Source organism: Aedes albopictus, chromosome 2, assembly GCF_035046485.1.
Source record: "Aedes albopictus strain Foshan chromosome 2, AalbF5, whole genome shotgun sequence".
NCBI lineage: Eukaryota > Metazoa > Arthropoda > Insecta > Diptera > Culicidae > Aedes > Aedes albopictus.
The window spans coordinates 363,449,064-363,473,680 of record NC_085137.1 but is presented as its reverse complement, the minus strand read 5'-3'; the positions used below and the strand labels follow the sequence as shown (position 1 = coordinate 363,473,680).

The 24,617-nt window shown below is 41.5% G+C and overlaps 1 protein-coding gene across 10 annotated transcripts in view; it reads left to right on the top strand.

The window, feature by feature from the left end:
* LOC109622630 (potassium voltage-gated channel subfamily KQT member 1) overlaps positions 1-24,411 on the top strand; it is a 601,129-nt gene extending 576,718 nt beyond the window's left edge. For all 10 annotated transcript variants that reach the window (XM_062852911.1, XM_062852912.1, XM_062852913.1 and 7 more), the window contains 2 exons: positions 6,526-6,731; positions 19,753-24,411. In XM_062852911.1, coding sequence (XP_062708895.1) covers positions 6,526-6,731; positions 19,753-20,001 — 455 coding nt within the window. In that variant the 3' untranslated portion in view covers positions 20,002-24,411. The remainder of the gene's footprint in view (positions 1-6,525; positions 6,732-19,752) is intronic.
* The last annotated feature ends 206 nt before the right edge of the window (positions 24,412-24,617 follow it).

Here is a 24,617-nt window from a genome sequence, read left to right as displayed (position 1 = left end):
CGGAAGGGAAGTAAAGCGTGGGTCCCGAGATGAACTAGCCTAGGGCTAAAAATCTCGTTAATACAGATAAAAAAAGTGGCAGCATGCGTGCCAATCTGGGCCAAAAAAGATTCAATGTTGTACAACTAGGATTAATTCTAGGATACTTTTTCAAATAGACGTGTTATTCTCATATACCACAGACCGCCCACTGATCGTATAAGATGTTGAATAAGATGTTAAAGTGGAGGCAATATGCGAACATTTTACATGCGCCTAAATCAATGTTTCCCAAACTTTTAGGAAGTATCGCCCCCTTAGAGCTTCAAAAAAGTATTTTCGCCCTCCCTAGGTGCGATTTTATTTTTTTTATAATAGAAGGCTGACACTGTGCTTAGCTAAAGCCTTTAAAAGCGCTACTGTGGCAAATCTAGCAGTTCCATTCAGTGTATCTATATCTGTGTCACTCTCATTTTCATTAAATTGTTTTGTAAATGCGTTGATTTTCGGCATTTGAAAAAAAAAATATTGTGAATTTTCTTCGTACTTAAAAAAAAAATTGAAATCGTGTTTATGCCTACTTCTCAAACCGTTGTTAATTGAACATTTATTAATCGAAATAGAACGAACTGGAAACACATATGAACACTCGATATTCCTACCATATGTTTTATCATTATCATTTTTAAAATGACTTTTTCAACAACTGAGAGTCAATGTTTGGTCACAAGTAGCCAAATAATACTGGTGGAGAAAATGAAAACAATTATAAACATATGTTATGTGAAAGTGCAACTCAGAAAAATATCGGTGTGTTGCCGAGGGCTGAAAATCTCGATAATAAAGAAAAGATTTAAATGGAATTTTACGCAGAATTTTTGGAATATTTTCAAATTAACTTCAGTAAAATTTGGAATTCCTCCGAGAAGCTTCTCAGAAATATTTTCAAACACAGTTCAACACTGTGATACGAATTTAATCAGCAACATGTTCTAAAATTCGTCTGATATTCATGTTTTTGCTTGGAAATTCCATGAATAAGTCCGCCTACGAGTTAAAATGCAATTTTTCTCATCAATTCGCGAAAAAGACTATGTTTCATAAAAAACTATGTTTCATAATTTTGATAAAATCTAATCCCGATTCACGAATGTTCATTATAGGAGTTTCCAAATATATTTTTATTTAGATTTCCAGAATCACACAAACCCTTCAGAAATACGTGTAGCGGTATTGCCAAAGAGTCCACATAAATTCCAATAATTCTGTAAAATTAAGTCGATGCTTTTGTTTAATATGTTTAATATTTTGTTTAGTATTTTTTTATTATCCTAGACAAAACTTGAACTGTAAGCTTGAATGTCAGGGAGTGTTTATGATTCAGTTCAGTTTCTCGACTTGTAATTCAATACTTTCGATGTTTTCCAATCACTGAAAAAATCGCCCCCCTTTTTAGTATTTTCGCCCCCCAATTTGTATTTCTAAAATTTTCGCCCCCCTGGGACTGATTTTCGCCCCCAAGGGGGCGATTTCGCCCACTTTGGGAATCACTGGCCTAAATGGAGGCATGTACGCATATGGCCTCCAGTGTATCATCTTATGCGACATCTTATACGATTACTGGTTGTCTGGGCGTTATCCATCGGCTCAGTTTTTGGTGACCACCTTGGTCAGGAAGCATGCCTTGATTTTCATTTTCGCATGCATATGCCGCTTTAACTTTTGCTCACAAGCTAGCTAAAAGGCCATCAAGCTGGTAATATTTAATTACCGTGTGTGTACATTCACCTTTGTTGTATACATAGGTGGAGTTGATGCTGCCCAACTATAACATGTAAACAAGACTCATTTCTGGTCGAGTGGTAATTAATTAGATAAACAAGCGCTCCGCTGGCTGGCGCTGTTGGTGGTGGTCGAGTTTCAGTGGACCGAAGTTAAACGGAAATGCATCGTCACGCGGTGTGATGCAACAAGTCGTGAATAATATCAAATGATATTGACAACGCAATCGAGCAACAAATAGCCTCTCATACGTCTAAAGATGAACCAGAATCGGACTGAAATGTATATTCAACAACACTGATTTCTTCCAGGAATTCGTCCTAGCAATTTTCCAGAAATTGCTCTAGGAATCCATCCAGAGATTCCTTCAAGAATTCTCAAGGGATTCCTCCAAGAATTCCTCTAAGAATTCCTCCAAGAATTCCTCTAAGAATTTCTACATATATACCTTCAGGAATTTCTTCATGACCTTTCTCCAGGGATTCATCCATGAATTTCTCCAAGAATTTCTCCAGGGATTGCTCCAGGAATTCCCCTGTGATTTCTACAGAAATTCCTCTCGAGATCTCTTAAAAAATGTAAGGATTCCATCAGAAATCTCATTTTAGAAATCCTTCACCATCTTTTCCAGGCATGCCGGACTTCTTTCATAATTCTTTAGGAGTGCAGGATGCCTTGCGGTACCTTATCCTAAGATGTTTTTTTTTTCAGAAACTTCTCCTTTCAGAAATTTTCCTTCCGAAATTTGTGTAGAGATTTCTCCAGAAATTTCCCTTGGAGTTTTTCCAAGAATTTGCCTAAACATTTTCCAGGGAATCTATATTCAATAACTCCATAAGGAATTCTAACAATAATTCCTCCAGGGATTCTTTCAGACATTAAATTTTCTCCAGGGGGTCCTTCAGGAATTCACCAAGGGAAGACTCTTTCGGAGTTCTCCCAGGGGTTCCTCCTGGAATTTCTCTAGGGAATGTACTGAAATTCCTCTAATTCCTTCTTGAATTTCTCCCGATTTTTTCAAAACATTCCAGTGATTTGTCCACGAATTCCTTCAGGTGAATTCAAGGATATTTCTAAGGATTCCATTATCTGAGAGTTCTACGGGAATACCTTTAGAAAATTCTTCAACATTGTTTCCAGGGATTCCCTTCAGAAATTTTTACAGATATATCTCGAAACTTTCTCCAGTAATAGTTCCAAGGCTTTTACGAGAATACCTCCAAGAATTCGTCCAAGAATGCATCTATTGATTGATTGATTTGTCTTTATTAGAGAGACTTTCAGCCCTTGGCTGGTTCGTCTCTCGCAAATGCATCTATTGACATTTCCATAGGATTATGCTACATATTTGATAATTATATGCAGAATATAAGTGTACAAAACTGTCTTCAGGGAAATTTCGGCAAGGATGTATTCGGAACAATACAATTATTTAAGGTTTACTCTTACAGGAATTCCGATTAAGATGGAATGCTCTTGCTAATGAGCATCCCTGGACGCTGTTGATATTTTTTTCTGATGATTTCTTGAAGGGTATGTTGTACAAAGAATCTTTTTTGCTCTGTACATCCTTCTTTTTATCTGTTTATGTTGAAGTACACTCCCGATCAAAAGCTTGGGGTCACCCCCTCAAAAACGTGTCATTTTTTAGGCCCATATCTTAGCCAATTTGCGTCCGATTTCAAAATCTTAGGTCTCATTTGAAAGATAACATGTCAAAGTAACTTTAGACATGATTAATGTGAAACTTTTACAAGAAAAATTGCATTTAAAAGCTTAACCCAAAGTTGACAAATTTTCTAAAAAAATAATATATACTTACTTATGACAGTGTCGCTGGAAATTGGGTCGAACAAATTTTAAGATGTAAGTGGTAATATAACCTATTTTCTATTAGCTTTCAACTGCTTTTTGCCGAACTTGGCTAAAAAAATAGGAAAAAAGGTGTTAAGTAAATTAACTCTTGATGTTATCGACCAAAAGTTCGGGGTCACCCCTCAAAACGTTGTATCAGTCAAAAGTTTGGGGTCACTTTCGTAAAACATGGAAAAGTGATTTGATGATATCTTCGTCATCTATTGTTAACTTTTAATTCTTTTTGGCTCATTTCAAAGATAATCAACCAAATTTACGTTAGATGTCTTTAATTTAACGTATTCAACGATTTTTTTGTATAAAAATGTTATGTGATGTTAACACATTTAAACACACTTCAAAACATGAGGGAATTTTACGTTAAGTTTTAGTATGTAAATTTTAACAATTTGTGTGGTTCAATGTCTATGCAGTAAGTGCCATTCATTATGTTTTAAATAAGCCAAGAAGAAGTAAAATTGGAAGAAAGATGGTCAAGATTATCAACAAATCACTTTTCCATATTTTACGATAATGACCCCAAACTTTTGGCCGATACATAATTTTGAATGATGACCTCAAACTTTTGATCGATGACATCAATAGTAAATTTACTTATTAACTTTTTTTCTAGATTTTTTAGCTAAGTTCGGCAAAAATCAGTTGAAAGCTTATAGAAAATAGGTTATATTGACACTCTCATCTTTAAATTTGGTCGACCCAATTTCCAGTGACACTGTTGTAAGTTTATATTCATTTTTTAGAAAATTTGGCAACTTTGGGTTAAGTTTACATGCAAATATTTTTGAAAAAGTTTCACCTAAATCATGTTCAAAGTTAATTTGACTTATAATCTTTTGAATGAGACCTAGGATTTCGAAATCGGACGCAAATTGGCGGATGGGCCAAACAATTGACATGTTTTTGAGGGGGTGACCCCAAACTTTTGATCGGAGTGTATATTCATAGTCATGAAATGGCATTTCAAATCAAATCTGTTCGCATTCTCCGGAGCCTGTAGATCTCATTTTTAAACTACTGCTCAGTTTACATTCGAGATTTGATGAAAAATTTCAGAGTTCTATCTTACTCCTTTACGAAATAAAGGATAACTAATTCCTTCGAAGCTTAGACTCCACTTGATTTATCATTGGTATCTTCCCGACATTTTTAAGGGCTCCGAATCCGGTACTTTAAACACCAATACCATTGTTGTAAAATTCTTCCAAATCATCATGGTCACCATAAGCAAAACCAGATACTGATAATAGCGGATATAAAAAATCATTTTCCCTTTCAACCAAGCATGTAAGATTAATACATCTAAGTGTAACAATTCAAGCAATATAGCCGTATATGTACAAGCTACTGTTCTTTCTCAAAGCACATCAACCACACGATATGGTCATCCGAAGCCCAAAAGGAAAAAAGGCAATCTGTGGTATTAGTCCTTACATGATGATCCCTCGTCACGGCCATAAAGCGTAATGGCCAGTGTTGCGAATACTCACTAGGGAAAAATTATACTCACTTGCTTCAATCTCAGTCCAGAAGCATTCTATCAAAAAATGATGTTAGAAGGACTTCTAGATTGTAGTTTAATCTAAAAGTTTTCCGAATAAACTAAAGGTCGCAGATGCATACCAAAACCGTCAGAGCGATGTGAGCACAAGGTGAGTATGAATTACACAAATTTTACTCACCTCGTACTCACAGCTCTCTCACAACTTTGGTATGCGTCTGCGATCATAACTTTATTCGGCAAACTTTTAGATTAAACTACAATCTAAAAGCTCTTCAAACATCAGTTTTTGATAGCATGCTTCTGGACTGAGATAGAAGCAAGTGAGTATCACTCTTGCAAGTGAGTATTCTCAACACTGGTAATGGCCTCACACAAGATTATACAGACGGGACCATCACCCGTAACCACGTTTTGACGGAATCACTTAACCCTTATCATTACCACATTAATTATTATTGATGCTTGTCCGGCGGGCCACTCAGCCTGGGCAATAACGTCTGCGATTTACCCATCTGCCCCCAGCACGGACCAGTAGACTCTCACACTAACGTTCCACTTTGCCGCCCCAGCTCGACGACCCCGTCTGAGCACGTTTTCCTAGCCTACACCGCGCACCCATCAGCTGGGGCCATCGTTGAATGAGTTCCAAACGGGGAATCTTTCACGGCTGGCTGATGCTCACCACCAGACATGCCTTCTCCATCTCAATCATCGAAACTAAAAGGATTATCGGTACTTAAGTGGATTGGAACGCCGTTCAATGTCAACATATAAAAACCTCCATTATGGAATGCATCCCCCACCCACATCCTCATCCATGCTTTATCTGCTATAACCAATCGTTTGGAAATGGTAACCAATTGGTCGTTAAAAATTTCTGGTCACATTTCAAACGATTGTTGTTCGTCCAATGTCTGTGACATATCAAAAATGTGTGTCCCTGAATGATAATCGTTTCCCCCGATAAAAAAAATCCATCCCACGTGCGAACAGTTCGCAACCTAATTCGATCCTCAGAGCACGACATTAAAACCAGACAATTTTAAACACATTCAAATCGTATTACTGTCATTGAAGTTATTTTTTATTTTATTTTTGTCGTTGTAACTGTAAAAACACAAAGCACCAAACAAGTTCTAATTATTCAACAAAACACCATTCACCATAAAAAAAAATCTTATGCCAACGATAATTGTATGTTTTACTGATATGTTGACACAAAATGAGCGAAATTCATGTTTCGTTGTTGTATGATTCGATGGTTACTTTTATGGGTTTCATCACGTTGAATGTATATCTGTAAATTGAAGGAAATGTTGGATGTTCAACCAAATTAGTAGCATACTCAAACCAGACTAACGTTTTCCTTTATCCATTCCATGCAGTAATCATGATGGACGAGGAAGATGACGAAGACGACGAAGAGGAGGACATCGAAGAGGAAGAGCTGGACATTGGCGGTGAGATCGATTCACCCCCTTGGGACATGTACGGCGATTTGGATGTGGAGGATCAGGACGAAACCACGGAGAATACCGCTCTGCTGCGAACGGCCGCCAAGACGGAGATCATTGTAACGCCGATCAGTCCGGTAAGTGTTGTAGGTTATGGGCTATTATGGGAAAATGGTTTAAAATTATTGCACCGCAATTAGGATAACACATAATTAGCAAAAGTTCGTCACGATAATCGGTTAGTGGCTGCCGCTTTCTTCTTATGCCAACCGGATCAGTATCGAACGCCAACTTTGCATGATTGTCGCCCAGCAACTGTTTTTTTTTGTTCTGTAATACCCCAGGGAGATCCATCTAGGACTTCTTGGAGTTCCTTCAACAGTTCCCTGCCCAAGCAACACACATGTTATAATAGAGTTACGACAGCGCAAGTTTTGGTTGTATAGAAGTTTATTTCACGTAATTCTAACATTGTGTTGAAATAACGTAAAATAAACTTCTATACAACCAAAACTTGCGCTGTCGTAACTTTTATATAACATGTGTGTTGCTTGGGTGTAGAATTATTCTTGGATTCATTCTGAGATTTCTTCTGTTCTGATACGTCGGGGGATTCCTTCTGGGATTTCTCCAGGCGTTTCTTCCAAGGTTCTCCTAATAGTTTCTTCTAGAATGTCTTAAGAAGTTTATTTCTGGAATATTCAGGGACATTCCTGAAAAATAGAGCACCTGAGAGAACTCTTTACACAGCTGAGGGAGGAATTCCCTAAGAAGTTATTGGACAATTCCTCAAAGAACTACTGTTCGAACTTCATCAGGAACTTTTTGAGTAAGTCCATCAAGAATGCCACAAAAACTCCTGGAGATATTCCGTAACAAACTCTTGAAGGATTTCCATCCCAGGAACATCTGAGCTGAGAGAATTCTAGAATGGATTTCTGGAGGAATTCCAAATGGATCTGAAGGAATTCCAGAAGGGACATCTAGAGGAACCAAGAAAAGAGTTCCTAAAAAAATCAGAAGCTGAAAGAATCCCGGTGAGAGTTCTCAGAGCAGGGATCCTAGGAAAAGTTCCCGAAAGAATCCCATAAAAAATCCTGGGGGACTTACTGAAGAAATTCTTGGGGGAGTCACGATTTCAGTTCCCAAAAGTATTCTCCAGCAAAAATTACCGGAATGGGCTATTGAAGCAATTCAGAAGTTCTTGGAAAATACCAGTTTTTTCAAGATTGGAACGAGTTCCAAGAACAATCTCAGAAGAAGTTCCCAAAGGAATCCAACAAGGAGCTTCTAAAGGAGCACTTGAATTAGGAATCCAGGAAACATATGCTGGAAAAATCCCGGAAAAGTTCCTGTGAAGCAGTTCCGAAACTAGTTCCTGAAAGAATCACGTAAGGAGTTCACGAAAGAATCCTGAAAGAAGTTACTGGATGAACTCCGGAAGATATTCTTGAAGTTTATTCAGTTTATTTGTCTAATCAACAGGCTCCATATAAGCCCCAATGATGTTTCTTAAATCTAAAGTCTAATATTACATACCTAAGGAATCACAGTCAAATATAAAACTTAAATATAAACAATAGAAAGACTTCACTAACAGTTAAACAAAAAAATACATAAAAACTAAGTTGGCCTTGAAAAAAACGAACTAAATCTTCGGCGAAGGATTTGACGAGAAACAATGAGCAAACTCTGTTAAAATTACGCTGTAACCCATTTACACTCCCAAACATGCTGTAGTTCGTTCGGTTCAACGGTGGCCGCATCATATAGCTGTTGCGAAGAGCACGAGGTTGAACATTAATGTCGATTTGTCCCAGAATAGCGGGACAGTCAATGTGTCCCTGCAGAATATCTGAGGAGATCAACAGAGCCCTAGCTGTATCTCTGCGGGACGATAATGGTTCTAGGTGGATCAGTTGACAACGGCTCTCGTAACTTGGCAAACGATACGGATTAGACCAAGGCAAACGCCGAAGGGCGTATCTCAAAAAGCGTCGTTGAACAGATTCGATCCTTTCGACGCCGTTACTGTAGAACGGGTTCCAAACAACCGAACAATACTCTAGTATGGAGCGGGATAGGGCACAGTACAAGGATTTTAGGCAAAAGATATCCGTGAATTCCCTGGCTGATCGGAATATGAAGCCCAGAATACTGGAGGCTTTCCCGACAGCGTAGCTAATATGCTGTTTAAAAGAGAGCTGCTGATCCAAAACTACACCAAGATCTTTAATTTGGCTGACGCGCTCAATTCTGGTGCCTGACAAACTATAATCAAACAGTATGGATCGTTTTTTGTTCGAAAACGAAATCACCGAGCACTTGGACGGGTTAACTTCCATTCGGTTTAGTGCACACCATTCAGCAAACGCATTCAGCTGACGTTGGAGAAAGTAGCAGTCTTCAATCGATTGAATACGAAGGTACCCAAGTAACCAAAAGTTCAAATAAAAGGGTACTTTATAAGCTAAGCAGCTTGTTCGAGGTCGCTCTTTAGCCTTCTAAGCAGCTTCATTTTTAAGTAATTTTGAAACTTAAAAGTTCACATAAGCACGCTGGATAGCCTTCTAAGCAGCTTCTGACAGAACTTTGTCAAAATTCATGCAGAAACAAAAATGTGTTTTTCAGAATCACGTCTGGAAATTGCTTCTGATAATTATATTTTCACATATATCGCTGCTATGTAGATTTGAACTGGATCCTCCTGCGTGATAGCCTGCCGACTTACCGCTGCGCTGCTGAAGACACTTGACAAAGTCAAGCTAACTTCACTACTGTACAAATGTGCAAAACTAGCTGCCGACAGAAAATCGATTCAAGTCAGACTTAACCTGATGTCCACTCAATCGCAGCTGTAGTACTGTTGTAGAGCGTAGGGCTCTCACGCAGCGACTATCGGTTCGAATCCGATGGGCGGCAATTTTTTATTTTTGCTCAGGCCTAGTATTCATTGGTTTGATAAATTCATATTTGTCTTTTATTCGTGTACGCTTAAACAGTTGTTTTCTGTAAAAGAAATAAATTTAATCTTCATTGAAACACAATGCTACTGAACTGAACTTCTATGAACTTGAAAGTTCCGACAAAGTTCCGACATAGCATCTTAAGCAGCTTTAAAGTTCCGCGAAGTTCAGATAAAGTTCCGAATGGGACTTTCTGGCTGCTTAAGAGGCTAACAATTAGCCTTGCCAAAACTTGTGACCGAAGTTCCAGCAAGGCTCATCGTTAGCCTCTTAAGCAGCCAGAAAGTTCCGTTTGGAACTTTATCAGAACTTCGCGGAACTAGAAAGTGCATTTTGTCATGGGGAGCGGAACTTTTGGTTACTTGGGTATAGTTTGAGATCATCCGCATAAGACAATCGTGGACCTTTGATCACCAAGTTCACGTCGTTAAAATAGATCAAAAAAATCAGGGGTCCCAAGTGGCTGCCCTGTGGGATACCGGACGTGGCGGCAAACAAAACGGACTGACAATCACCTATAACGACGGACAGGCGGCGACCAGTGAGGTATGATTGAAACCATTGCAGGAGAGTTCCGTGTATCCCCAGCCGATCGAGCTTAGCTACAGCAATACGATGGTTCAGTTTATCAAAGGCTGCAGTCAAGTCAGTGTAAATGGCATCGGTTTGAACGCGCTTCGACATGCTCTCGGTGATATAGGAGGTAAGGCATAGCAGATTAGTGGCCGTTGAACGGCCCGGCATGAATCCATGCTGGTCGATGCTGATGTACGATTTGCAGTGAGTGAACAGCGGGTCCATGATGACGATTTCGAACAACTTTGCGATGGCACAGAGCGAAGTAATACCGCGATAGTTACCAACTTCTTGCCTGTTTCCCTTTTTGTGGACTGGGAACATGTGTGCGAACTTCCAGAAGGACGGAAATAAGCCAGTTGTCACGGAGAGTCGAAATACGTGAAGCAATGGTAACAATAGGCAGTTGATTTGGGCTTTGAGAAATACAGATGGAATTCCATCGGGTCCCGGATTGTGCGACGTCTTGAGCTTCAGGGAAGCCCTTTCGATCATGTTCTCATCGATGTCTACGCTGCTCAGAAATTGCCCAGAGTGTGGAACTGTGCTAGCGGCGAGTGCAACGTTGTTTTCATCCAATTCCTCATCAGTGAAGACACTAGCAAATTTATCAGCAAAGAGATTACATATGTCTTGCGGGGAGGAGGCGACAACTCCATTGAGCCCCATAGACGATGGCAAACCGCATTCGTGGTGAAAGAATCACGTAAGGAGTTCACGAAAGAATCCTGAAAGAAGTTACTGGATGAACTCCGGAAGATATTCTTGAAGTTTATTCAGTTTATTTGTCTAATCAACAGGCTCCATATAAGCCCCAATGATGTTTCTTAAATCTAAAGTCTAATATTACATACCTAAGGAATCACAGTCAAATATAAAACTTAAATATAAACAATAGAAAGACTTCACTAACAGTTAAACAAAAAAATACATAAAAACTAAGTTGGCCTTGAAAAAAACGAACTAAATCTTCGGCGAAGGATTTGACGAGAAACAATGAGCAAACTCTGTTAAAATTACGCTGTAACCCATTTACACTCCCAAACATGCTGTAGTTCGTTCGGTTCAACGGTGGCCGCATCATATAGCTGTTGCGAAGAGCACGAGGTTGAACATTAATGTCGATTTGTCCCAGAATAGCGGGACAGTCAATGTGTCCCTGCAGAATATCTGAGGAGATCAACAGAGCCCTAGCTGTATCTCTGCGGGACGATAATGGTTCTAGGTGGATCAGTTGACAACGGCTCTCGTAACTTGGCAAACGATACGGATTAGACCAAGGCAAACGCCGAAGGGCGTATCTCAAAAAGCGTCGTTGAACAGATTCGATCCTTTCGACGCCGTTACTGTAGAACGGGTTCCAAACAACCGAACAATACTCTAGTATGGAGCGGGATAGGGCACAGTACAAGGATTTTAGGCAAAAGATATCCGTGAATTCCCTGGCTGATCGGAATATGAAGCCCAGAATACTGGAGGCTTTCCCGACAGCGTAGCTAATATGCTGTTTAAAAGAGAGCTGCTGATCCAAAACTACACCAAGATCTTTAATTTGGCTGACGCGCTCAATTCTGGTGCCTGACAAACTATAATCAAACAGTATGGATCGTTTTTTGTTCGAAAACGAAATCACCGAGCACTTGGACGGGTTAACTTCCATTCGGTTTAGTGCACACCATTCAGCAAACGCATTCAGCTGACGTTGGAGAAAGTAGCAGTCTTCAATCGATTGAATACGAAGGTACCCAAGTAACCAAAAGTTCAAATAAAAGGGTACTTTATAAGCTAAGCAGCTTGTTCGAGGTCGCTCTTTAGCCTTCTAAGCAGCTTCATTTTTAAGTAATTTTGAAACTTAAAAGTTCACATAAGCACGCTGGATAGCCTTCTAAGCAGCTTCTGACAGAACTTTGTCAAAATTCATGCAGAAACAAAAATGTGTTTTTCAGAATCACGTCTGGAAATTGCTTCTGATAATTATATTTTCACATATATCGCTGCTATGTAGATTTGAACTGGATCCTCCTGCGTGATAGCCTGCCGACTTACCGCTGCGCTGCTGAAGACACTTGACAAAGTCAAGCTAACTTCACTACTGTACAAATGTGCAAAACTAGCTGCCGACAGAAAATCGATTCAAGTCAGACTTAACCTGATGTCCACTCAATCGCAGCTGTAGTACTGTTGTAGAGCGTAGGGCTCTCACGCAGCGACTATCGGTTCGAATCCGATGGGCGGCAATTTTTTATTTTTGCTCAGGCCTAGTATTCATTGGTTTGATAAATTCATATTTGTCTTTTATTCGTGTACGCTTAAACAGTTGTTTTCTGTAAAAGAAATAAATTTAATCTTCATTGAAACACAATGCTACTGAACTGAACTTCTATGAACTTGAAAGTTCCGACAAAGTTCCGACATAGCATCTTAAGCAGCTTTAAAGTTCCGCGAAGTTCAGATAAAGTTCCGAATGGGACTTTCTGGCTGCTTAAGAGGCTAACAATTAGCCTTGCCAAAACTTGTGACCGAAGTTCCAGCAAGGCTCATCGTTAGCCTCTTAAGCAGCCAGAAAGTTCCGTTTGGAACTTTATCAGAACTTCGCGGAACTAGAAAGTGCATTTTGTCATGGGGAGCGGAACTTTTGGTTACTTGGGTATAGTTTGAGATCATCCGCATAAGACAATCGTGGACCTTTGATCACCAAGTTCACGTCGTTAAAATAGATCAAAAAAATCAGGGGTCCCAAGTGGCTGCCCTGTGGGATACCGGACGTGGCGGCAAACAAAACGGACTGACAATCACCTATAACGACGGACAGGCGGCGACCAGTGAGGTATGATTGAAACCATTGCAGGAGAGTTCCGTGTATCCCCAGCCGATCGAGCTTAGCTACAGCAATACGATGGTTCAGTTTATCAAAGGCTGCAGTCAAGTCAGTGTAAATGGCATCGGTTTGAACGCGCTTCGACATGCTCTCGGTGATATAGGAGGTAAGGCATAGCAGATTAGTGGCCGTTGAACGGCCCGGCATGAATCCATGCTGGTCGATGCTGATGTACGATTTGCAGTGAGTGAACAGCGGGTCCATGATGACGATTTCGAACAACTTTGCGATGGCACAGAGCGAAGTAATACCGCGATAGTTACCAACTTCTTGCCTGTTTCCCTTTTTGTGGACTGGGAACATGTGTGCGAACTTCCAGAAGGACGGAAATAAGCCAGTTGTCACGGAGAGTCGAAATACGTGAAGCAATGGTAACAATAGGCAGTTGATTTGGGCTTTGAGAAATACAGATGGAATTCCATCGGGTCCCGGATTGTGCGACGTCTTGAGCTTCAGGGAAGCCCTTTCGATCATGTTCTCATCGATGTCTACGCTGCTCAGAAATTGCCCAGAGTGTGGAACTGTGCTAGCGGCGAGTGCAACGTTGTTTTCATCCAATTCCTCATCAGTGAAGACACTAGCAAATTTATCAGCAAAGAGATTACATATGTCTTGCGGGGAGGAGGCGACAACTCCATTGAGCCCCATAGACGATGGCAAACCGCATTCGTGGCGCTGTTCGTTCACGAATTTCCAAAATTGTTTCGGATGAGATTTCAGCTTCCTCTGCATGCCACGCTGATAACGACGAAAGCATCGCTTCGCAACTCTCTTATATTCGTAATTGATCCTCACATAGTGACTCCGAAGTAACAGTGTGCGGTGTCTGGTGAATTTCCTCAAGGCAGCTCTCTTTTCAGACTTCAGCAAACGGAGTTCGCTTATTTCCCAAGCAGGACGTGATGAGTTACGATGTAGCTTCTTAGGAACGTGTCTATCAATAACGTATGCCAGCACATTGGACAATGTTTGGGCAGCAGCCTCAATGTCCTCGGTATCAAGGATATCTCCCCAGTCAAGGCTGGATAACAGTTTGGTGATACTACGATGATCGGCCTTGCGGAAATCGTAGGAAACGGCTATCGGTGAAATGACAAATTCCAGAGGCAACTTAGCGTCGATTGTAAGCAGCAAAGGGGGATGATGGAGTGTTAATTTCACTAGAGGAGCAGGTGCTTCGCATATGAGCGGTGCGGTGTCCTGCGCACTGACGAAGCAGAGGTCTAAGCTACGGTTGTTCTGATTTGTAACGTGGTTGATTTGAGAGAGAGTTGCAGCTCTGTAGTTGTCCAGAAGGCAAGATGCGGAGGAGTGAATGACTGAACGATCCACATCAGGAAAGATAAATCCATTGCATAAACTCTTCCACGAGATCTCTGAAAGATTGAAGTCGCCCATCACGGCGACTTCATCTCTGGGTTTAGCGATTTCCAGGATGGAGAATACTGACTGACAATGTAATTCGATAAGGGATACGTCGCGTACGCGATCAGGAGGAACATACAGTACGCAGAGAAAAAGGTTACGATCGCCCAGTTTGATCGATGCCCACACTTGCTCCAAACGTGTCCATGAGGGGTTATCAAATCTCCTCGCCATGTGCCTAGTGTTCACAACTATTAGAACACCCCACCTGTTTGGTGCTGTTATCGGCACTCCTGTCACATCGAAAAACCTCGTAGTCGTTTCCAAACACGTTGTGGGAAAGCGTTCGTGCATCTAACCAAGTCTCGGTGAGGACGATGATGTCGTAGCAACTTCCGGAGATAGCCACATGGAAATCCGCTACACTACTGTTCATACCGCCAACGTTCTGATAGTAAACGGTGATATCTTGATGACTGCTGTGCGAGGGGGCGCTGGATAATGACGGGGTCGATATGGCGATTGTACCGTCAGTTGGACAACTGGAAACAACGCGTTTTTCAGTGCATGAGTTGCTCAAAGGGACGTTGTACTTGCCTGCACAAGAATTTCGGAAGACCTCTTCACCGACACCACACACAGGACCGGGACGGCTGCAGGTCGCTGGCGGGAAGGGCTCGACTGTGGTGGGCGGGTTCAAGGCTTCCAAAGTACTGGGGGCAGGCGTGCGTCCCGGTGGCTGGAGCAGGAGGAGACGGTCGACGTTGTGCGATGCGGACGGGCTGGAAACTGCATACATTTGAGAGCACGAATTGTTCATACAAGTGTTGTACTTGCCTGCGTTTGAATTTCGGAAGACCTCGTCACCGACACCACACACAGGACCGGGACGACTGCAGGCCGCTGGCGGGAATGGCTCGACTGTGGTGGGCGGGTTCAAGGCTTCCAAAGTACTGAGGGCAGGTGTGCGTCCCGGAGGTTGAAGCAGGAAGAGACGGTCGACGTTGTGCGATGCGGACGGGCTGGAAACTGCATACATTTGAGAGCACGAATTGTTCATAGAAGTATTGTACTTGCCTGCGTTTGAATTTCGGAAGACCTCGTCACCGACACCACACACAGGACCGGGACGACTGCAGGCCGCTGGTGGGAATGGCTCGACTGTGGTGGGCGGGTTCAAGGCTTCCAAAGTACTGAGGGCAGGTGTGCGTCCCGGAGGTTGAAGCAGGAAGAGACGGTCGACGTTGTGCGATGCGGACGGGCTGGAAACTGCATACATTTGAGAGCACGAATTGTTCATAGAAGTATTGTACTTGCCTGCGTTTGAATTTCGGAAGACCTCGTCACCGACACCACACACAGGACCGGGACGACTGCAGGCCGCTGGCGGGAATGGCTCGACTGTGGTGGGCGAGTTCAAGGCTTCCAAAGTACTGGGGGCAGGCTTGCGTCCCGGCGTCCAACGATGAGCTATTGTCTGTCGAGCGGATTCTTGTCTGCTATCACTCGGACGACTCTTCGTTGTTTTTTTGGCTGGGATTCAAACTCACGAAAGTATACGTTCTCAGGCCACGTTTCCTTTGACAGCGCCATATCCTTCAGTGATTTTTTCAATCCGACTTTGAAGGTAACGAAGCTGAGCGTGGCTGGATCCTTATCTCTTGGAACCAGCAATATCGGAAGAAGATTTTGGAGGATTCCCAGACGGATTGCTTAGATGAATCTGAGAATTCCCAAAGAAATCCCTGAAGAAATCTCAGAACACACTTAGAAAAAATCACCGACTTCGATAATGTTTCAACGAAATCTCAACCCGTTTTCAACAATGTTTTCCCGGAAAAAACAGTGAAGATAGCAAATTTTACCGAACTTTGTTAGAGTTTGACAGATAAACGATAATATTTTAACGAAAATTGGTATTTTTCCACATAGTTTCTGTTAAAACCCGTTACCGAACGCTCAGCAGTTGAGATTTCGGTAAAAGTTACCGAACGTGACTAGCTGTGAAGAAATTCCTGTAGTAATCACGCATGAAAGAATCCTGAGGAAATCTCAGAAGAAATCCCTGCAGAAAATTTAGAAGGAGTTCCTGAATGAGTTCTGGAATTAATTCCTGAAGCAACCCAGTAAATGACCCCAGGAATTTCTTCCGAGGTTCCTCCAAGAGATCCAGGAATCGTTCAGAAATACCTTCCGAAGGGTCTCTACATCTGGGAGATTTCCAAAATGAATTACCGGAGTAATTCCAGAAGAACACCTAGAGGGATCCAGAAAAGAGTTCCAAGAGGAATCCTGGATGGAGCTCCCAAAAAGAATGCCGGAAAAACTTGTCAAGAGAATCTCGTAAGATGTTCCTGAAAGTTTTACTGAAGAAATTCTTGGGGGAATCTCAGAAGGAGTTTCCCGAGGAATCACAGCAGAAATTCCCGAAGAAATCTTCAAGGAACCTATTGAAGCAATCCCGACAGAAGTTTTTGGGGGATTCCCGCAAGGAGTTTCCAGAGGAATCCCAGAAGGATTTCTCAAAAGAATCCTGCAATGATTTCCTAGAGGAATAAACAAATGAGCTAATGTATGAGGATGGAGGTATCCAGGACACAGATCAAATCTACATACATACATACATTTATTTGTTCAACATAACATTTAAGACAAGGCATAATCAACAGTAATACGCCACAATACTCGGTTTGTGGCTGCAGCTCGAGCTCCACGCCCAACGCTCGTCACACTCTACCTGGTCCGCCCATCGTGCTCTCTGCGCTCCACGCCTTCTTGTACCAAGCAGATGGTTAGCAAACACCAACATTGCAGGGTTGATGTCCGGCATTCTTGCATCATGTCCTGCCCACCCTATCCGTCCAGCTTTAGCCACTTTCAGGATGTTGGGTTCACCGTACAGTACAGCGAGCTCGTGGTTCATCCTTCGCCACCACACACCATTCGCCTGCACACCGCCGAACATCGTCCTTAGCACGCGTCGCTCGAAAACTCCGAGTGCTTACATGTCCTCCTCGAGCATCGTCCACGTCTCGTGTCCGTAGCGTCTTGTACATGGTACATTTGGTGTGGGGGTGAATCTTTTTAAACCGCAGTTTCTTCTGGAGACGAATTCTTCTATCACCTCAAAAGCATCTCCGTCTATTGTAACATTGCTGCCAAGGCTTGACCTTTCTCGCTCAGTCCCACCTACCAGCATGTACTTTGTTTTAGCCGAATTCACCACCAGTCCGATCTTTGCTGCTTCACGTGTCAGGCGGGTGTACAGATCTGTTCCAAATGTTCTACCAATAATATCCATGTCATCCGCAAAACAAATTGGCCAGATTTCAGATTCGGATTTCCAGGGCGATGTTGAATAGTAGGCAGAAGAGTCCGTCATCTTGTCGCAGTTCCCGTCGAGATTCGAATGCATTGGATAGTTCACCCGAAATCTCAACACTGTTTTACACACCGTCCATCGTTGCTCTTATCAGTCTGATAAGCTGCCCGGGATTGTTGATGACTGCTTTGACTGTACCCCAGCAGTTCTCCAGAGGGGCTACATCGAGCACACCCTCTTCCGGCAACACTGCCTCGACATTCTACGCGTATGCTGTGGCGACATACGGTTGTTTCAGTCGCTCTAGATCGTACAGGGGCGGGCATTGTACAGGGCCGGACTGTACATTGTTAATAACGGAGAGTTTTGGTCGCAATTTAACCATCACCATGTAGTGATCAGAGTCGATATCAGCGCCACGATACGCGTCATGACGTCGATAATGTCCAAACGTGGTCGATTTGCGATTCCGTTTGCTGTGGTGATCTCCAGGTGTAACGATTAGAGAGGCTGTGCTGGAAGAAGGTGCTACGAATGGCCATGTTCTTAAAGGCGGCGAAATCGATTAGGCGTACGTCATTTTCGTTCGACAACTGGTGAACGCTGAACTTTCCAATCGTCGATCTGAGTTGCTCCTCCTGGTCAACCTGAGCGGTCTCCTATGATGATTTTGACGTCGTGGCTTGCAGAGATGGCATAGATACACTGATAAACAGCTCTGCGTACACATCTTCAATAAAATGTGCGCTGCTCTGTTTTGCTACGAATGTGGACCGGCAACAAACACACATCGCTCAGCCGTAAAACTTTGCGTGAGTGTGTGAATGTGTAAGTTGCAACACGAGCTGCGCGAGCCGTCGCAGAGCTCAAACTTTTTCTGCGTGAGCTTCGCTCATTTCTAGGAATGTGCTACACATCTGCGCTGTCTGAGCTGCAAGTTGTAGGCTCTCGGCAGTACAGAGTAGCGCAGCGCTGCGATGTGAGCTGTGTGTTGGACTGTACTTTCTCTTGCTTTCCGGCGCTCACCGTCCTGCGCGATGCGACGACGATACCGAGCGCGTACAGTCGGACCACGCAGAAGATAATTATTTACACTCACTCTTTCTCATCATGCAGGCTGTGTGTAAAGTGTATTTTTTTATCTTCTCACTTAGCGCTCTGAGGAGCATGCCATCTCTGGTGGCTTGGGCAGCGGTCGTACTAGCGTTCGAGCTGCGCGTAAAATGCGTCTTTGTCATTCATCATCAGTGCTTCCAGAGTGGGGGTTGTGCACGATCCTCAACCTGCACATTCTTTCATCAATCGGTCACCAACCGATCAAGCACCTCTGCATGTTCCTAGCTCACGTGTGTTGCCGCAACTCTGTTAGATGGTATGATTACCTCTAAACATCCGCATCATAGATTCTGTCAAACACACCTCCTGCAGCACTACGATTCCGAACCCGCGGTCCTTCAGTATATCAGCGAGTATGCGGGTGCTCCCGATGAAGTTGAGAGATCTGCAGTTCCAAGTACCGAGCTTTCCATCACAAGTCCCTTTTCGTCGCTGTGGTAGTCGTCATTGGTATCGGTTCGCTTTCTTCTCTTGTAGATTTTTCGGTACTAGTCTTTTTACGGCTGGCTCACAGAGCCTGACACCAACCCATTAACCCAGGGAGTTAGGCTTAGCTTCTCGGAAGCTTTGGGTTCTGCATTGGCATTTCCTCCAACTACAGTGCTAAATAGCTAGGCTCAAGCGCCAGTCTTCGCCGGAGGTGGTGTTTTTAATGGACACCCAGGAGATATTATTTTACCTAAGCTTCCACCCCTATTTTTTTACATGTGATTCCTGTGTTTCAGAATGCTTGCATATAACATCATTTAGTTACGCCAATTATTCCATGGTAAATTAGAGTTTTTTGCAATGGATGAAATTTCTTTGTCAACTGGCAAATCGATTAAGAGATTCGTTGAAAAAATGTTGCATATTTCTCCTACTAATAGTTTTTGAATATTTTATTGGATTCTGTAGCAAAAACTATATCTAAACTCGATCATTATCTTCCACAGGTAAGCTCCGCGTACGAGCTCAACCGAATGGACAGCGACGACTACAAACGATCTCGCCTAGGTGCGGGTAGCACTGCCAACACCAACGGCCAAGCCACAACCCCAAACAACAACGGCAGTGGCGATCGCCAGCAACAGCTCACCGCAGGAACCTCATCCGGTGGCGGCAGCTCTACAATGGATTCCCTAAAGCCGGAGATGACCCCTCAGCAGCAGCCGCACCGAAGTCTCGCCTCCGAAGACATATGAGAATGGCTGAAACTGTCCCCAATGGTCCCATTTAGTTCGTCGGGCAGGTGCTGCTACTATTGCCGCAACGGCTGCCATCACTTCCCATTCCATTTCCTGTTCTGTTACGTTTTCCGAGATGTTCCAAGACTGGTGCTAGTACTGCTTTCCGTCTGCTGGGCGCCGACCACCGGTGATGAAAGCTTGGTCGTTGGCCGTGAGTTAACGTGGACAATAGCTCCCACGAGCAGGCATCGGCAGAGAATTCAGCTTCAGCTTCTGTTACATCGGTACTAGACGCGGCACTGGTGTACGAGTGTAGGTTTAGTCAATTTAGAGTAGTAGGTTTTTAATAATTAATTTCTCCTAACGAGAGAATAGCTCGAATGAAGACGATAGTTACATAGTAGAACATACAGCAATTGACAATTGCTTCTTAGTTAAACCTTTTAGTAGTTAAATTGCACACAGTTTTGATCTTCAACGAAATTGAAATACCATCAATTCGAGTACTAGCTTGTGATTATTGGATAACCCATCCAAAATAGATTTAAACACCCTTGAAGTAATCAGTAATGTGATCGAGATCTTCAATTTGTTAATTTAGAGATGAAACAAAACGACGAAACGTCGGTAAAAAATGCTTCAACGTTGCGGGGGAAGTTGAATGGAGTACCTAAATGAGATTGTCATTGAGTTAGATTACGTTTGGTGGTTATTCAGTAGATTCGGTTGACTATTCGTATGCTTTACAAAACAAGCACGTTCGGAGACATATATGAACGCTGCTGTGAAAACAGATCTGCCTCTGTCTCGGCTTGCAGACATACACTTCAACTTGAGCAAATCATGTCAAACTAGCGTTCATGATTTCGAGGCTACTTTTCAACCGGATCAGTTTGGCCGGAAGACCATATGCAGATATTATTCGGTAACTTCCTGACAACTGTTTTTCTCAATCTTATCGATCAACTGTCAAGCGACACATACCAAAGGTTTGATCGTTTGATCCACAGCAGACAGGAGCATAAATGTAGAGGACATTCTCTCTCGGTAAATGCAGGATATCAACCACATCCCGAACTTCCCTGAAATAGGTTTTCTTTCCTTTGTACACTTATTTTAATTTAACAGCCCTTTTGTTCACTAGAACACTACGTGAGCATGGGACATTTTGGCTGTTGTACTGAGTTTGTACAGAGTCTGTGGGTCACTTTCTTATTTACTAACTTTTGGCACTACTGATCGCTTCGATGTTACTCTCTTCTACTTCGTTGATGGTAGGAACAAGAAGCACGTGATGTAGTTGCTGTTATTCCTTATCAATCCACCCAAAAGTCCATTGGTATCGCCGTGGTCGCCATCAAATTATACGGTTTCATTAGAGCATGTGATCAGAGAAGGCTCAGTGTCAATCGACGATTCTGTCGACTTGACGAAAAGTTTTTAGTGGCGTGGCTGGGAATTGAATCCATCATGGCCATTCGCATACAAAGCGCTCGCAACCACGAGACCGTGCAAAAATATATGGATCTTGTTGGTATCCATTTTGTGCCTCTGTTTCTGTCTGCAATGCTCGTACTCTTGACGTGCCAGTCAGACGTTTGTGATAGTGAGACTTCAAAGCCATTGCCCAGACTTAAATTTCTCAGCAAAGCATTTATCAGAATATTCAGCATTAACAAACCACAGACAATTACACATGAAGATTTATTCAAGGGATTGAATTCTTCAGAAATTTCTCAGATAATAGAGAAAGAAGGATGTATCGGTATCCTAAAAATAACAGAATTTTAAGGAATAAATAATTTCGGAAAATTCTTGGAAATTTCCGAAAAAAGTTTTTATTAAGAAAAGGAATTTTCGGATTTTTTTACCTAAATTTTGTAATTTTACTTGTCTAGAAATTCTGCCAGCAATATTCCAAGAGTACTATCAGTAGTGGTTGTACGAAGTTATTCTATGGTTGTACTCTCCATTGAAGAGTTTCCTATAGCATTAACAGTCTAGCATTTATGTTGACTGCTTGATATTTTCTGCCGGTTAGATTTTTAAAATAAAACTGCTGTACTGCCTTCATGTTTTTCAAAATTGTTTATTTTTGACATTAGAGTTCTAAGATGTGTTATGTTGAGGCATTTTATTGCTGCTTTAGCAATGTTCCAGCAAAATCTAAGCTGAGATTAGATTTACTAATGATTTAAGGACTTTGTTACCGTTTACTCCCAATGCCCAGTTACATAAAACCACCGCATATTTTTTTAACCCATACATGTAATACAACGTCAGCTTTTAGTTAGCTTTTTCTTATTGTGTGGTGAGTTTGTCTAGACAAGTAAGCCATTGATCAACTATTGGTCACCAGTTCAATTTAAATGACATATACTACCTATGATCGCATATCGTCTCATATTTGTTGGTTTTTCCTATTCATATGCGATTGTTATGCGATCATAGGCAGTATAATGAATGCAGTGAATGATAATGGTGACAAAGTGGTCAGTAACTATGTAATGAGTTTACTATCATCTCTTGAGTAAATTTTTTTGATTAGCTCCTGAAATTCTGGTCCTTGAAATTCAAAAACAATCCACGTAATGTGTGTTTTTTTAATGACATACTGACTCATTTCCTCCATTCAACAAGTACCAAAACGAACTCAACTGTGAAACGGTTTAAGTAGGAAAATTACTTAAGTTACTAAAAAATGCTTAACCATGATATTCCACCCAGCACAAATGATATACTCAAATCGTTAGCAACAGCACAGCGATAATAGTATCGATATTAATGCCTTATTTTCTCATTATTTGCTACTCTAAGGACAACTTCGCGGTCATTGAAATGAAGCACAAAAATGACAGAAATGTGATTTCAGTTACAAGTACGATTATCTTCATGACACATATTGATAAATCAGGAAGCCTCGAATGCCCGGATTCAATTTTAGAATTGAGCCAAGAAAACAAATACTCTAGTTTTAATCGATTTCATTTTACGTAAATTCCTAGCCCTAAGATCCATAACCTACCATTTAGAAAAAAAATGTTTAATTCGAGAAATGTATCAACTTACATCCTAGACTAAATGATTGCTAATCTCCCTTCGGGAGGGCTGATCCAATGCAGTTCCTGATATGGAAAACCCATGCATATATAAAGAAAATTCACACAAAGGCCAAAAAGGATTTCGACTTCACACAGAATTTAATCATCTAGGTAACAAACTGCAGATCGTAATTGAAATCCCGAATAAATATTCGCAAAGCGTATGCTAGTGAACCACAACAGTGCGAATCAAATTGAAGTTTGATGCAAAAAATGTCAATTATTAATTATAAAGCTCAGACACAAGATAAGCAAACGATTAGTGTAGCTGAAAGAGATCAAAAGTATTAAAATAGGCCAGATGTAGAAAAAAAATCGTAGCACCATTCGCCGGTTTCAGGGTGCAGCTGATCCCCTATTCGCGAATGCACCCCCAAAAGAGTGACGCACAGTGATTGAAAAATTAGAAACTCAAAAAGCCATTGTCCATCGTGAATGGTACGAAAAGCGCATCCTTATTATGCTAAGATACACAACCAACTCGGTTTCCTACCAAGCGGCTAGACGTGGTAAACAGGAGGAACAAAATTTCGAATCCAGAAAGAAAGAGTTTGACGAAAAATTATCCAAGGAAGTCCAACGTGTCCCCTGACAATTTTGATTTTTCCTCTAATTCTTTAGAGCCCTCTGGATACGAAAGACGAAAAAGACATTCACAAAAAAAAATCAACTCCTGCCAGTATGCCCCCGTGGAGACCAAACCAACCATTCGGGACTAAAGGAAACATCTTCCAAAACAACATATTTGCGATGGCTATAGTATTGTAGAAGAGATCGAATAATCTATCAACTGCTGGTAGAACGTTGTGTTAATCGACAAGACAATAAAACAAATGAAAATGAACGGAACTCTTAAAGTACGGCAATGCAAAAGATAAGTGGAGCAATCCAACACAAAAATAAACACTCCTATTATCTAAAAATTTGAGTGTATCTTGCCACCGAAGAGGTAAAATCAAAAACTGGCAACAGCAACTCGAAAACAGCGTAGAAAAATTCAACGTAGAATAGATATTTTTATATAACAGAAAAAAAAGAATAGATCAACTCTAAACATATACTTCGAGTAATGGAAGGGAACGTTTTTAGAGTTTTATATTCGTTACGTTTTCATATCCTTTATGAGGTAGAACATATTCTAGCGATACTGTTAGTGCGATACGCATCTAGGAACGAACTTCTGTCGTAAGTGCATATTATTTCTATTGAAAGTATAAAATGTTTTGTTAAGCTGATTTCTTGACGATATTATATTAAGTTATGGTTTAGTTTATGTTTTCATTGTATTAATTATATAGTAGAATAAACAATTGGACCATTTTTATTGTTTTGTTTTCATTTTATAGTGTGTAAATCTCAAGCCGCAATGTTACTAATGTAACGAAAACACTGATTTTTTTTTTTTAATTTTAATGGGAAATATAAAAATTCGCCATTAAAAATTCGACTTCGACTAATTTCAAAAGGTCGTAAGTGGTTTCGCACAAATTCATTAATTGGAAACCGATTATCAAACAGAATCTAGAAAAC